The sequence below is a fragment of the Pinus tabuliformis genome, chromosome 7 (assembly GCF_031772625.1).
Source record: "Pinus tabuliformis cultivar Carrire ecotype Pingquan chromosome 7, CPIR1, whole genome shotgun sequence".
Taxonomy (NCBI): Eukaryota; Viridiplantae; Streptophyta; class Pinopsida; order Pinales; family Pinaceae; genus Pinus; species Pinus tabuliformis.
In genome coordinates, this window is record NC_142293.1 from 1,870,527,762 (window position 1) to 1,870,542,026 (window position 14,265).

Here is a 14,265-nt window from a genome sequence, read left to right on the forward strand (position 1 = left end):
GTACACATTCTGCGCATGTACAACTCAAAGCATCCACGCACATGGGATGAGAGCCTCCCCTATGTTCAACATAGCTACAATCGGGCTCTCCACAGCTTGACTGGCCACAACGCTTTTTAGGTGGGCTTGGGATTCCGGCCACTATGTCCCATTGATGTGGCCATGCCATTTGTAGCTACTCACGCAGATTCGGCTCATGTCCAGTTCGAAGCAGATAAGGCAAACAACTTCCTTGAGCACATCCAACATAATCGCCAGTAGGTCCACGACATTCTAGAGAAATCAAATGCCAAGTACAAGCAGCGACATGATCAACATCGGGTGCCGCACAAGTTTCAGGTGGGCGACAAAGTCTAGTTGCATTTGCAAAAGGAACGCCTTACCGGAGCCTATCGAAAACTCAGACCACTTCGATCTGGTCCTTACACCATTACCAAGGCTGTGGGAGACAATGCATTTGAGCTCAACATTCCCCCATTCCTTGGTCTCCACCCAGTGTTCAATGTGGACCGCCTTCGGCCATACTTTCCATCATTACTAGACACATTCGACATTGTAGAACAACTCACACCCACAGAGTTAAATCCAGATTGCATGGAACAAGCTGCAATTGATTGGATCATGGACACACAGATCAAGCACACTCGCCGGCAGAATATCCAACTGTATCGAATTGTCAAAGTAGGCCAACTCCTTCACCAAGGCAAGTGGCTAACTAGGGACCAAGTTCAGCAGAAGTTTCCTCATCTCATAGAGGAACTCAACGCAATGGGGACCATTGCTTCCTAAGGGGGGAGGAATGATCCAGGTGGATATTGGTGGCCACCCGCCAAGTCCACTTGGACCCCCACCATTGTTTCTTTCAGCTTTTCAGTTTCCTTAATTGTAGCACAGTTTACTATTTTTAGCAGTTTTTCGGGTCTTGAACTTTTGGAGCCGTTTTGAGGCCCTAAACGACGTTTTTTGGGAAAACTGGGAGCAACATGGGTTCATGGACCGATGTTGCTCTTCCCAAAGTTGTAGTTCTCAGATAGATCTTTCTAACGAGATATTGTGCGTGTCAAACTGAGATTGTATGCCGAAGTTACGACCCCGGGAAGTTGATGTACCAATTTACCCAATTGGGGCCCACAATTTGGCGTTTCGTCTTCTAGGGTTAGGTTTTTGGATGTTTATGGTTTTCCATTGTTTCTTAGCAATAAATAGGCCTTCGAGCCTCATTGTAACACAATGGAGAGGCATGTAGCTGCCACATCTCTTCTCAGAGATAAGTTGCCATCGCCCTAGCTGGTTTCTTTCCATTTCTGTTTGTAAGCATATTTCAGTATTTTACAGTAATGAAATGAAGTATTATTTCCGTTGCATCCCTGTATTGATGGTTATCTCTGTAATTTGTTGCATTCCTGTTTAAATGCGGATCACTGTCGGGAATTTGAGGCTGCATGGATATATAGATGCTGACTTGGCTAGCGGTGTGGTAGATCGTAAGAGCACGTTTGGATGTTGCTTCTCATTGGGGCCTGCTTCAATTTCTTGGATGAGTAGGAAGTAGAAATCGGTCACACTAAGCACTGCTGAGGCCGAATATCGTGCAACTAGTATGGCCTATTGTGAAGTTGTTTGGTTGAGGAAGCTCTTTAGTGAGCTATTTGAGCACGTGCTGGATACCACCGTGATCTTTTGCAACAACCAGAGTGGGATTCGCCTTCTAGAGAATCCCGTGTTCCATAATTGCTCCCAACACATTGATATCAGGTACCACTTTATTCGGGATATGGTACAACAGGGAGCAATAAGGCTCCATCACATCAGGACTGATAAGCAGGTTGCAGATATCCTCACAAAGCCTTTGGGGAAGGTCAAATTCTTAGCCTTTTGAGAGAGACTTGGTGTTATGGAAGCCTCCGATGGGGGTCCCGCTTGAGTCGGACATTAAGCTCTAGGAGCTCCTGGGGGCTTAGGGTACTTCTTGGAGCTATGAGCGACCATAGGGTGGTTGTTCACCTTCCACTATATGGTGCACTGTGTAAAGGGTGAGTGGTTCACCTTCCCCTACGATTGACATATGCATAGGATGAGTGGTTCACCTTCTCCTATGGCATATGAACACTTGGTGTTTTTCCTCATTAGGCTCAATAGCCATGAATGCTTGTAGATGTATTCTATGATACACTTGACATGCTCTATAATGTTCTTTATCCAATCCAGTTTGCCTATGCCCTCAAGCATGAGGTCTGTGCAATGTGCAGCACATGGGGTCCAACATATGGTACTAGATTTGGACTCTAGCATCTTAGCAGCAAGAGCATAGTTTGAGGCATTAGTTGTGATGCTTGAATAACATTTTTCTTTGCGATTGTCCTACGCATCTCATCCAAAAGCTCAAATAATAGGTTGGCATCTTTCACCTTATTAGATGCATCAATCGGTTTCAAAAAAATGGTTCCTTGAGAGGAAGATACAATAAAATTAATGCTAGTATGATTCTTTCCGTCAATCCATGCATTTGACATGATGGAACAACTTGTGTTGGCCCATGACTCTCTATTCTCCAAATATTCACATATGAACATAACCTCTCTTTGCAAAAGAGATCCCGTCAAGTCATGCTTTCCAGGGCCTTTGAAGCCCTTTCCTACTGATGTTTTAAAGATCGGAACCGGTGACTGGACTGGTGCACCTAATGGTCTGGGTTCCCAACCGGTACTGGTCAAGTCTAAATGAACTAGTTTTAAAAAAATACATTAAAGAATTATTTTTTAATGAAAAAAACTATTTTTAAGATTTAAAACCATGATTCCAAGCCAATAGAGACAAAATATGCAAATATTGCTCATTTATATACCATGTAAAGGTATTACGGAGTGCAAATACATATTATCGACAAAATACACAAGCAATGAGGCTCTAAATGGCCTCTAGAGTGCAAAAACAAAGCATACAAATTATGGGGCCACTGGCCTACAACAAGTCTACATATATGATAATAGTGATCAACATTATCACTTGAAACTTCTCATGAGTCATCATGATCAAACTCGGTTGGTTGAGTCTCGACTCCCAAACTTTGCAACTGCTTGAGTCACAAACTTCTCTATTGGTTCAGTGACTTGAGTCTCAAACTTCTGAAGGTTTTCTACCCTAATATGCCTTGTTGAGTCATTGGGTGCTTCACATGGCTTTACATGGCCTCCTATCCCAACCAAGTGTTGCTTGAACCTGTTAATACTTCCTCCATTAGATTTTGGGCAATATCTGCAGATCATTTTGCTATTAATCATATCACAATGAGCCCATGCAGTATCCTTTCTTTTGGAGGCATGATGACTACTACTTAGCTCAAATTCTTTGTGGTTCCTTTACTCCAACAAAATCTCAACCCTCTCCAAGCTCCCAATCAAACTCACAAAAACTCCAATTGAGATGTGTGAGGAAAATGAGGGGGTTGAGCTCCTTTTAAAGGCTTGGAGAGGGTGTTTTTGTAGGGAAAGAACCCTTATTTTCCCTCCAAAACAAGCTTGGAAAACTGCACCGTGTGGGCCCTTTGTGGCCTTGGCAGCTAACCGGCCGGTTTGACCCCATGTTGCTTGGGAGCGAGAGCGGGAGCGAAAACGGGAGTGGGAGCGACCATTTTTAGAAGCTCCCAGTTTGGGAGTGAATCCGGGAGCGATTTTTTAAAAATATATATATATTTTTATATTTTTTAATTTTTGATACATATATGTCAACAAAAACATGTAGAATGATGAATTAGACATACAAAACATAAAAAAACATAGATTGATCATTGAACCATATCACATCAATCATCTAGAAATTATAATTGTCATCAACCATGTCCACAAGTTAGTAAAATACATATTACAACTGCAACATATTGAGTCTCATGAATCATGATTCATGAAATTCAATCTTAAAGTTTCAACTTCAAGTTTTCAAAATTGAAAATTCAATAACATTTATCATCATTGATCACCAAAGTTGTACTTGTAAGCTAAGTTTAGCCATTACAAGAAGCAATATCTAAGATATTTCTAAATCCTAACTTCTAACTGTTAACATGATATGAAATGTTATAAATTTATAAAATGAAACATGAATAATGAAATGAAATGAAACAACTTTAGTCTTTCACGAAGCATCATATTCATAATTCACATCATTACCAATGAATTATAATTGCCAAGGCCCAACTTCAAACTTCAAATTTTCATTGTCACAGTGATATATTGTTTACAAAAAATATCATTATGATATGAAAGAGTCAAGAGTCAAGAGTCAAGGACTCAAAACTCAATAGTTATGAAAACTAAAGTCTAATAGAAACTAAAAAAGACAAGTAAACTGTAAATCAGAATCTACATGTGGCCCTTGCCACGAGAGTCTCCAGGAGTATAAGCAGGTCGTGGTGGTCTTCTAGGAGTCTCCCGCACAGACCGACGACCAGAACTAGAACCTCCACGTGAGGGTGTAGATGGAGGTGGCGACAGCAAAGGAACAAGACTCAGACCTCGAGCACTGCTACTGGATGGTGGAGGTGGAGGTGGAGGTGGCATGGCTGCTGCAGCTGCTTCATCTTCATCCCTTACAAGTTCCTTTTCTAGTTCTTCAATATGTACAATGCCATCCTCCAAATTGTCATCCTTTGGGTGATTGTCCCAAATTTTATATGTGGGATCCTCATAAGGCCGATCACAGTAGTGACTCAACAACCTCAAGTTGTAGTGCACATAAACCAGGCTTTCTGCTCGGTTTTCATTGAGTCTATTACTTTTCACATTATGTATGTAGTTGTAGGTGCTCCAACACCTCTCTGCAGAAGAAGTATTTACAACCTGTGAAAGAACTTTTTTTGCCAATTTTGGCAAAAGTCCATGCCCGCCATATGTTTCCCACCATGTGAGAGTATCAAATCTATCTCTGTCGTCCATTGCATGGAAGTTACCATACAAACCAGTGCCACTGAAGTATCTGCCTATTTCAAGGTGCACAACTGCACATTCCTCCCTGTCAGGTACCAACTTTTCTAATGCTTCCGAATATCCTTTAGTTACCTCTGGATCTAAATGGCGTTTGGTCCTAACCCCACCCCCTGCTGCAGGTTGGCCCAACCAAGATGTAGATTAGTATTTTGGCGTAAGGATATACGCCAAGCAATGTAGTGGAAGATTAAGCCTATTCCACCGTTCACACACACAATCATGAATCAGTTTGTACAAGTTGGGATCTCTATTATGAACAATGTCTTTTATTTCCCCCAACATGGTATCCATTTGCTCATACACCTCGCCAATCACTGGTTTGTCTGTATTTGCAAACCGAATCATGTGATAAATTGGCTTGGTGAAATCCAATACCTGCCTCACAGTTGTCCAAAACTGCCCATCAAGAGCGACCTTCTCCACCATTTCAAAACCTGCCATGTCAGCGACATTTGTAGCTCTTTCCTTTAATACCTGCCAATGTGGACTTGATACCATGCTAGCTAATGCCTCTCTTACCTTCAAAAGGTGCCTGAAGGTGAGGTAATAGCTACCAAATCTGGTCTTCGCAATCTTCAACAACTCCAATCTCGAGTGACTGCGGAAAAGGCCATGGGTATTGCTATGATTTGTAATAAATTTTATCATTTGTTTGCCTTTCTTGTACAAATCACCAATCCATTGGTATTGTTCATTTTTGTTTTTGACAATATCATGCAACAGAAGGTTCAATGTGTGAACCAAACATCCAGACCAAAATATGTTGGGGTATTTATCCTCAATAATTGCTCCCGTTGCCTTACAATTAGGAGCATTATCAGTGATGACTTGGATGACATTGTATGGGCCAATACGCTCAATTGTTTCAAGTAATGCTTCTGCAATGTTGATGGCGGTCTTGAACTTGTCTGAGTAATCATGTGCAGCTAGAAAGATGGGACCACTAACAGACACAGCAAGAACACTTATCAATGGCTTGCCTTTTACATTTGTCCATTCATCAGATACAATGGACACCCCATGGTCAGTCCAAGAACTTGTCATTCTATTCAAAGAATGTGATATTTTTGCTTTTTCATGATCAAGGCCAACGGTTCTTGCCTTGTCATACCCAGGGCTCTTGTATCCTTTAGGGGCATCATTTATGGCAGAAACCATTTTGTGCCAATAAGGTGAGCGAAGAACATTGAATGGTATCCCACATGCATAGAGAAACCTGTAAACCTTTGAATCCACATCATTCCTACACCGTTCATCAAGGAAATCTGATATGGTTCTACGCCTTAAAGATGATGACCCTGTGCCTCCATATCCACTGCCTTGGGAGGATGCTGAAGGAGTTCTTTGTGATTGTGAGCTTGGTTCAAAGAAACCCTTTGATTTTTTTGATCTGTGTTGGGCTTCCTCCTCTTCCCTTATGTATTTGGCTCTATCCGCCGCTGACACCGCTGTACAAGTTTTGATTCCTATTTGTTTGTCTCCATCCCATGGCCTTTTTCCGCAGAGGTGTCTTCTAGCACAGGTGTATGAACCTGTGTAATCAGTGTTGCAATGGGGGCAATGAAATTTAGTGGTTCCACCCCCTCTCCCTGTTTCAGCCTTGTTAACATATTTCCACAATGGAGTTTGGTCTTGTTTAGTTTTTTGAGGGTCATGTTCACCCTCCTCCAGCTCCTCCTCACCGGGGTTTTCACCAATTTGACTTTCTCCAGCTTCTTCATCCCCCTCTTCAGTTTGGCCCCTCTGTTTCCTACTCTCCAGCACCATAATAACCATAAAAGGGACCAGGAAGAGGAAAATGCCAAGAAATATAGCCAGGTCCATGGTGTTTGATGTTTGTAGGGTTTTGATTCTTGAATCTGCAAATTAATTTAATTTAAATTTATGATTTTTAAACTCAATAAACTAAATTAAATTAACTAAATCACTACCTAACTAACTAAACTAACTAAATTACTAAGTTACTTACCTCTGCAGGCTTGCTCCTCGCTCCTCGGCACTTGCTCCTCGCTCCTCAGCACTTGCTCCTCGCTCCTTTGCTCTTGCTCTTGCTCCAAACTCTTGCTCAATGAAGTCAAAATGAAATTTTTTTGGGTTTAAAACCAATTTTTTTTTTTTTTTTTTTTGGTTGTTTGTGTTTTAAAATTTGATTTTTTTGGCATTCGCCGAAATTTTTTCCACCGGATCACTCCCGGCGCCCGTCGAAACGCTCCTGGAGCGATTTTTTACGCCTGGGAGCGATCGGGGAGCAATCGCTTCCCGATCGCTCCCGGGCGTTAAAAATCGCTCCGGGAGCGACGGAGCGATCGCTCCCCGAACACTCCCGAACAGGGCAGGGAGTGTAAATATTTTTTAGGGAGCGCGCTCCCGAGCTGCTCCGGCCCGGAGCGGGTTTGGGGGGGGGGCGCTCCCCCGCAACTATGGTTTGACCACAAACCGGCTGGTTCCGTCCTAAACCGGCCTGTTAGGACTGGTTTTTCCCTTTTTTTGGGCGAAATGAAAGGTCAAACTGGGTTTTTCTGCCGGTTTGACCCGGTGGGCTAGCTAACTGGCCGTTTGACTGGTTACCAGTTCAGACTGGCCAGTTTTTAAAACACTGTTTCCTACATCAATAACAGAGTCCCACATAGCTTGGTAATAACGTGAGCAGGTGGCATTGAAGGGGATATTTTCATCATACCACCATATGCCAATGTATTCAAAGAAACTTCTTTGCATTGCTTCTACCAATGGCTATCTAAGGTGGGTTGAGTGGGGCTTTGAACTTGAGAGGCACTAGCAGAGTCAGAGTTGGGGTAAGGTGTGAAATAGCTCTTAATGTTAGTTTGATTGTGAGACTTAGGAGGGGGAGGAACATAATGGAAGGGACTCATGGACATTGGTAGAAAGGACAGAGGAGGAGTCTTCAAGTTCAAAATCACCACTAGCATTTGCTATTATAAGTGCAAGTGCAAGTTGCTTTTTCCTAGCCTTCTCCTCTTCAAATTTACCAAATTGATGGGAAAAGACTGACGGGAATACTTCCATCTGTCAACTCATGGAATGCTGGAAATGTCCGCAATTGGTTAAGTCTTTTGCTGAGCCTTTGCCACCGTGACTCGAACCTCACCACTTTGCTTCTACCTGGTTAACCTGCAAATAAAGCTGATGTGGTTGTTCGGCACAGCCTCATGCATACACAGAGATCTTTAGATACCAGGAGGCAACACATTTCAATATTATTTCTGAAATGGAAGGAAATTAACAATTACACAGTGCTGCACAGATTTCCTCCGAAGACAGAATCACTCTCTTGTTCTCTCTCCCTCTTCCTAATCTGATCTCTCATTACATATGAAAAAATTTTCTTCCATAGAGTTCTTGTACAATTCAACAAAACTCAATCTGTTCCTAAATTGTCTAACAAATCCCTGATTTAGCTAATTTATCCCTTTTACATAGAAAGTAAGTGACACTCAGCTAACTACCTAACAAATTAAAATCCTTCTAGACTATAGGTAAAATATTACAAATTAAATGACTTAGGGAACCCTACTTCCCCTGGTAAACAAATTGGGGAACCAACTCCCTTAGTAAATGAGGTTTGACCCGACAGGTCAAAAATGGTCTTGGCTTGTAGATGCTCCTGCATCAGCTTTTTCTTAGCAAAAAATGGCTGTACTTTCTTGTCCTGTCGACAAAATTTGGACTTTTGTGGATGTTAGTATAAATTACATTTCATTTCATTTTAAGTACGTCGTTTGTGTTAAGATATTATCTAAATAATATGTACTGCAAATACTGATGTTTATCTGCACTCTATGGTTGCAGGAATATGATATTGCAATAGATAACAGTAAGAATAGTGCTGAGCGCTTGGCTCGTCAGAAGGAAAATCTTAGCCGTCGATTAGGTTAGTAGTAAACAACTGTTGTGTGGTTTTGAAATTCAAATGCTTTGTGGATTTGGTAGATTCTATATAAATTTGACATGAAGGATTTTTTAAAATTTTTCTATTTTGCTGATTTGAATGTACGTGAAAATCTATAACATCATAGGCTTTCTATACCTTGACATTCTTTTTTGTTACACATGCTTAAAACAAAATTTTAGGTTTTTCTGTATAGGCACTTTCCATACAAGAAAGCTTTTCCAAATCATAGACAACATGTGAAAGGTCTATATGGATTTCAGTCATCCTGTGAAACCTTAGTTTAAGTAGCCGTTGTAAAGATTTTGATAATCTAGGGGATAGTGAAAAATATTCAGCCAAATTATCCTGGATAATCATGTAGAAGGCTATATTCCTTGTTCGTGGATTGCTTTCTGAATTTATTAATAGAATTTGTAAAGGAGTAAAACGGTGAAATACGCGAATAGTTTTGTTAAATTCAATTGATTTAAATGGATTATTGTATAATCTGAATCAGAGATTCATCTTTTTCACCCTAATTGTAGGTTTTTGATGTCCCAGGTTGTGAAGATACGAAACATGTCTTAAGCTATAATCTAGGATGTAATGATATTGTTGAAGCAAACTATTTTTTACAAGATGTACTGAATGGTGGTTTAAGATGTTTCAATACCAAAAGTGATGTTCATAGACTGTTGCATTGACTCTTGTAGCTCCCAAATTTGCCAGCTTTAATTGGTAATGCTCTCTTTTCTCATAACTTGGTTGAGGGAGATAATGATGAAGGTTTCCAAGAAGAACCCAATTAACAAGAGTCTGGGGCTACAGCATTGTATAAAGTTTAAACTGTTGACTTGAAATAGTGTGCCAATCATTGTGCACTTGATCTTATAGTGACAAGTAACGATTTTCATTCTTACATGTCCTCTTATACTCTGAACTTTATTTCATCTTTTCCACTGAAGATCAAATTGTAGGTTTTTATGTCCTAGCTTGTGAAGATATGAAAAATGTCAGTGAAATATGTTGTGGGACCGGAATAATATTGTTTAAGCTCCCAAGTTTTCAAACTTTATTTAGTAATATTTTTTTTGTTTTTTTTTGTATTTTTTTTCTCATTACTTGGTTGAGAGATATAATGACAAAGGTCTGCATATTTCACAGTTATTCATTTTGTAAGATGAATTTTTGGAAAAACACTGTTTTTTTTTTTAATTTAGTTTGTCCAATGTTTCGGATGGACACTCCACCCATCATCAGGGACATAAAAGCTTTGAGATGATGTGAACGGATGCTGCGAGGAGAATAAGTAGAATGGGGAGGAAGTTAGCATCCAATATTAGTGGACTTTTCCGTACCACATTGTTCAGTTGGAGTTTGGGGTGCAGCCTGTTCGCCTTGACGCCCTCTGCTTGGCTGAACCAGACCCAAAACTAGTGATTCAGCCAAGTCGAGTAGAGTCTTCTTTAGGTAATGTGTCAGCCAACCGACGGCTCCCAGGCTTGAAAAGAAACCAGAAATCCTAACCTACCTAAAGCTTACTTGTGGCTCACAAATAGACCTCCTCACCGTTCTACTTCAACCAGCTTCTCATTTGGAATATTTGGAGCTGACGAATACCTTGCCTGTTGGCTTGCTATCATATTGTTTGGACTCTGGAGGTCATTTAGAATGATGTACCAGCCTGTCGATTACCTTTCAACAAACTTGCATATTTGGTGTCTCAATGTTAATGTTTACATTGATGTGATTGCTTACACTATTTTTTTTCCTATATTTTGAATATTTAATGTATTTTCAAGTTTTGCCAGGTTGACTTCAAGTTGAAGGCCTTGCCGAGTGTCTGTTACACTGCAGGGGATGTTTCTTCTGCAGTCAGTCTTGGGCACAATGTCGTTCTTTTTGACAAGATAAGCCCTGTATAACAAATCACTCTAAGTCATCTGTGTTACCGGGTTGTCTCCGAATTGAACGCTTTGCCATGGTTCTGTTAACTGCTTGGAGCACACTTCAAGGCATCTTATTTCTGCAGTCAATCCTTTTGGTTTAATGTCCCCACTTAAGTGAAGCATTGTATGAGTCACTCCAAGTCATCTGTGATGCCATCTTTACACGTTTAATTTTCATTTTCACAAATTCCTTTGGTCTTGCTGTCATAGATTGCCATTGCCAGAAGAAGGATTAGGTATCTTGTAAATACACTTTTGCATCATTGGGTTTCTTTTGGGTCCTTGGATTGCACTTAGATTCCCATGTATCATGTTTCCTCTATTTCGAAACATGGCCATACTAACATGAGGAAGATCTATAGAATCTTGGTTGGCTTACATCTCATCACAACAGTTTGCACACCATTTGTTTCTCTTTTCTTTGAAGGTATGGATAATTTTTCTGGGTATGTCATTCTTCATGGCAATTTGTTTACAATATCTTTCGTTGTTTGATTACTTTGTCATGTAGTACCTTTCTATATCCTTTTATAAAGCTTCATTTGGTATTTGGCCTAAGTCAGAAGACTTTGGGACATGTGGATATGTTTGTCTGGTACGGGATACATGGACCCAGAAATGTAACAAGGGGGACACAGAGCCTGGAAATGAACAGGGGAATGTGTGTGTGATTCTAAAGAATAATTAAAAGTACAGAGATAAACTGTTGACATGTCATGAAACCTATCTATACATCCAGTGCCAGTATGTCAGACATGCATTTGTCATGCATCCTAAAATAGTACACGTGCCAAATGCATTTCCAGCATGCTAGGGCAGCATGTCACACGTGTGAACATGTCCTGTTTCTTCACTAATGGACTGTATTCTTAATCCCTTACTAGAGACTCGTGTAGTTGAATACTTCAGTCTTGTTTTCATCTTCTATATTGTTAAATTAACAACTTTCTTCTAAATTGATAGCTGAACAGCTCACACAATCTGTTTAGATATTTAGGTTCATTTCCTCTGGCAATCATCATATGTCTTGATTCAAAAACCATACCAATGGTTTATACTATATAGATGAATATAATTAGTGAATTAGGCATGTTCACCAATTTTGCTGCCCATCCAAGATCTGTATGTCGACTGTTGAATTGTCGTGTTAGTTAGGCATTCTACAGCTTGTCTTCTTGAAATGCTCACAGTTGATTAATATTAGATATACATTACTTGTTCACATATGATCATCCAAAGATATATTTTAAGATATTCTAGACCCGGTGGACAGATAACAACATATTTTATACAAGTTGAATGAGCAAATAAAGATTGGGTTTTAGCTGGATATTTATTGATGAATAGAAGATATACATTATTTAATCATATCTGATTATCTATAGATATTTTTTAGATATGTCTAGGTCCAGAAGACTGATAACACAATATTTCATATGGGCTTATTGAGCAAGTAGAGATGGGATTTTAGCTGGATATTTATGGTTGTTTTGACATGCATGATCCAGGATTAGATGTCTGTGAGGATTACATGGATGTTAATGATATGATACGAGATGAGGATCTCATGGTGCATAAAATGCCTTCCCATGGAAATGGAGCACAGCATAAATACTGTGCAGCTCAATCTGGCACCCAACATATTCAGAAACTTGTCACAAATATGGTTCCAGGATATTTTCCTAGGAAACTAAGTGCAAGGGAACGTAATTTGTTGAAACGCAAAGCCAAGGTCAATGTTAACCACTCAAAAGGTTGGTGTGATGATGATGACACTGAGGAGCCAGTTCCAAAGAATAAAGTGACTGTAAAACCTGTATCGATGGAACAACACCCCAAAAACAACAAGGTATTGACATATAGCCATTCTTGCTGGTGTTGAATCTGTTATTTTATTTCAATTCCTTTGAAGAAATCAGTTTTTGGCTCATAGGCCTTTTCCACGATTGTGATATATAATACTATATTTCCCACTTGATTCTTCACAGGTTTTAATGGAGCCTATGGTTGAAGAAGAGAGTCTAGAGCAACCCAGTGATGGGAGATGGCCATTTATATACTTCGTAGAGCAGCTTATTCATGATATATTTGATCCAAGTAACTCACATATTTTCTGTTAATTTTTGCTTGTTTTATTTGTGTCAATGGTTGAAGATTAAAAATAGTTTGATCATATGATAAAGTCTTGTGTAATTTGTTAACTGATTGTATATTTCCCTTGTGCCAGTTTGGGAGATACGTCATGGAAGCATAATGGCTTTGAGAGAAATTTTGAGTTACCAGGCAGCATCTGCCGGAGTGTCATTGCCTGATTTAAACACTAAAGGTGCATGGTGTCATGAAATGGAAGAGAACAAAATGAACCATTCGCTCAAACGGGAAAGGGAGATTGATTTTGATTTGAATGTTGGTTTAAACTTGGGAGTATGCATCAGAAGCAAAGAAAATAAAAATTGAAAGTATTTCAAGTGAAATTGTTGTGGAAAAGGAAGCTGAGGAACAAAATCCTGGAATACTTTTGAAACATGAAAATGGCACATGGAATTGTAGCACATCTGATAGTCATACTGGACTAAGCTTAGGTTTTGCTAAGCCAGAGTTAGATTTAAATGCAGATGTATTACCTCCCCCAGTGTCAGACAAGGAAGAAGAAATTTCTGGCCGCAAACAAAAAAGCTTGTGTATGGATTTCGAGATACTACCCAAACTTCCTGAAGATAGCACAGCACTGAAAATGCTGAGACTTACAAAACACGTATCGGCCAAAAATTGGGAGTTTCTCCAGGATTGTGCTGTCCGGTTTCTTTGTGTGTTATCTTTGGACCGGTAGGCCATGGTGCATTTTTATTCATATTAGACTTGTGTATGGTACTATTTATAATTTTTCTAGATTAATTTTTGTTTTCTAAAGTAAATCGGTGTTCTTTAGGTAATTTTGCATATTTATTTCTGGTGTAAATACTGTAATTTTTGCCTTTGTATGATTATTCATATCTGGGCCTATCTGTTGATTGCAAAATTTGGTTTCTTGCTTGCCTCAAGGCTTGCTCTGCAATATCTTTGTTTTTAATTATATGCATTCTTCTTGAAGTAAATATATGAAGTGAATGGGATATAACTAAAAGGAGATTGTTGCTCAGTGGGTGTTTTCATAAAACATGAGCCTTGTGTAGTAACTAGTATTGACATTGTTTCCACGCATTGACTTATGATTGTCATTGAATAATCATATGGCCCCAAAGGTTGAAAAAATTAATGATCATATGCTTGTTTTATAACTGCAGTTTTGGAGATTATGTTTCTGATCAGGTAGTGGCTCCTGTTAGGGAGACTTGTGCCCAGGCCCTTGGTGCTGTGCTTAAGCATATGCACCCTTCCTTGGTTTATGAGACCTTGAGCATTCTTCTTCAAATGCAGGTTAGCTATGATTAATTCTTTTGAA

General features: G+C 39.6%; 1 protein-coding gene across 1 annotated transcript in view; it reads left to right on the forward strand.

Annotated features, from left to right (window-relative positions):
- RGD3 (ROOT GROWTH DEFECTIVE 3) overlaps positions 1-14,265 on the forward strand; it is a 197,896-nt gene that overhangs the window by 60,301 nt on the left and 123,330 nt on the right. Inside the window, 6 exon segments of the mRNA XM_089460606.1 lie at positions 8,793-8,874; positions 12,332-12,672; positions 12,812-12,920; positions 13,051-13,243; positions 13,245-13,649; positions 14,108-14,240. Of these exon segments, the coding sequence (XP_089316732.1) occupies positions 8,793-8,874; positions 12,332-12,672; positions 12,812-12,920; positions 13,051-13,243; positions 13,245-13,649; positions 14,108-14,240 (1,263 nt within the window).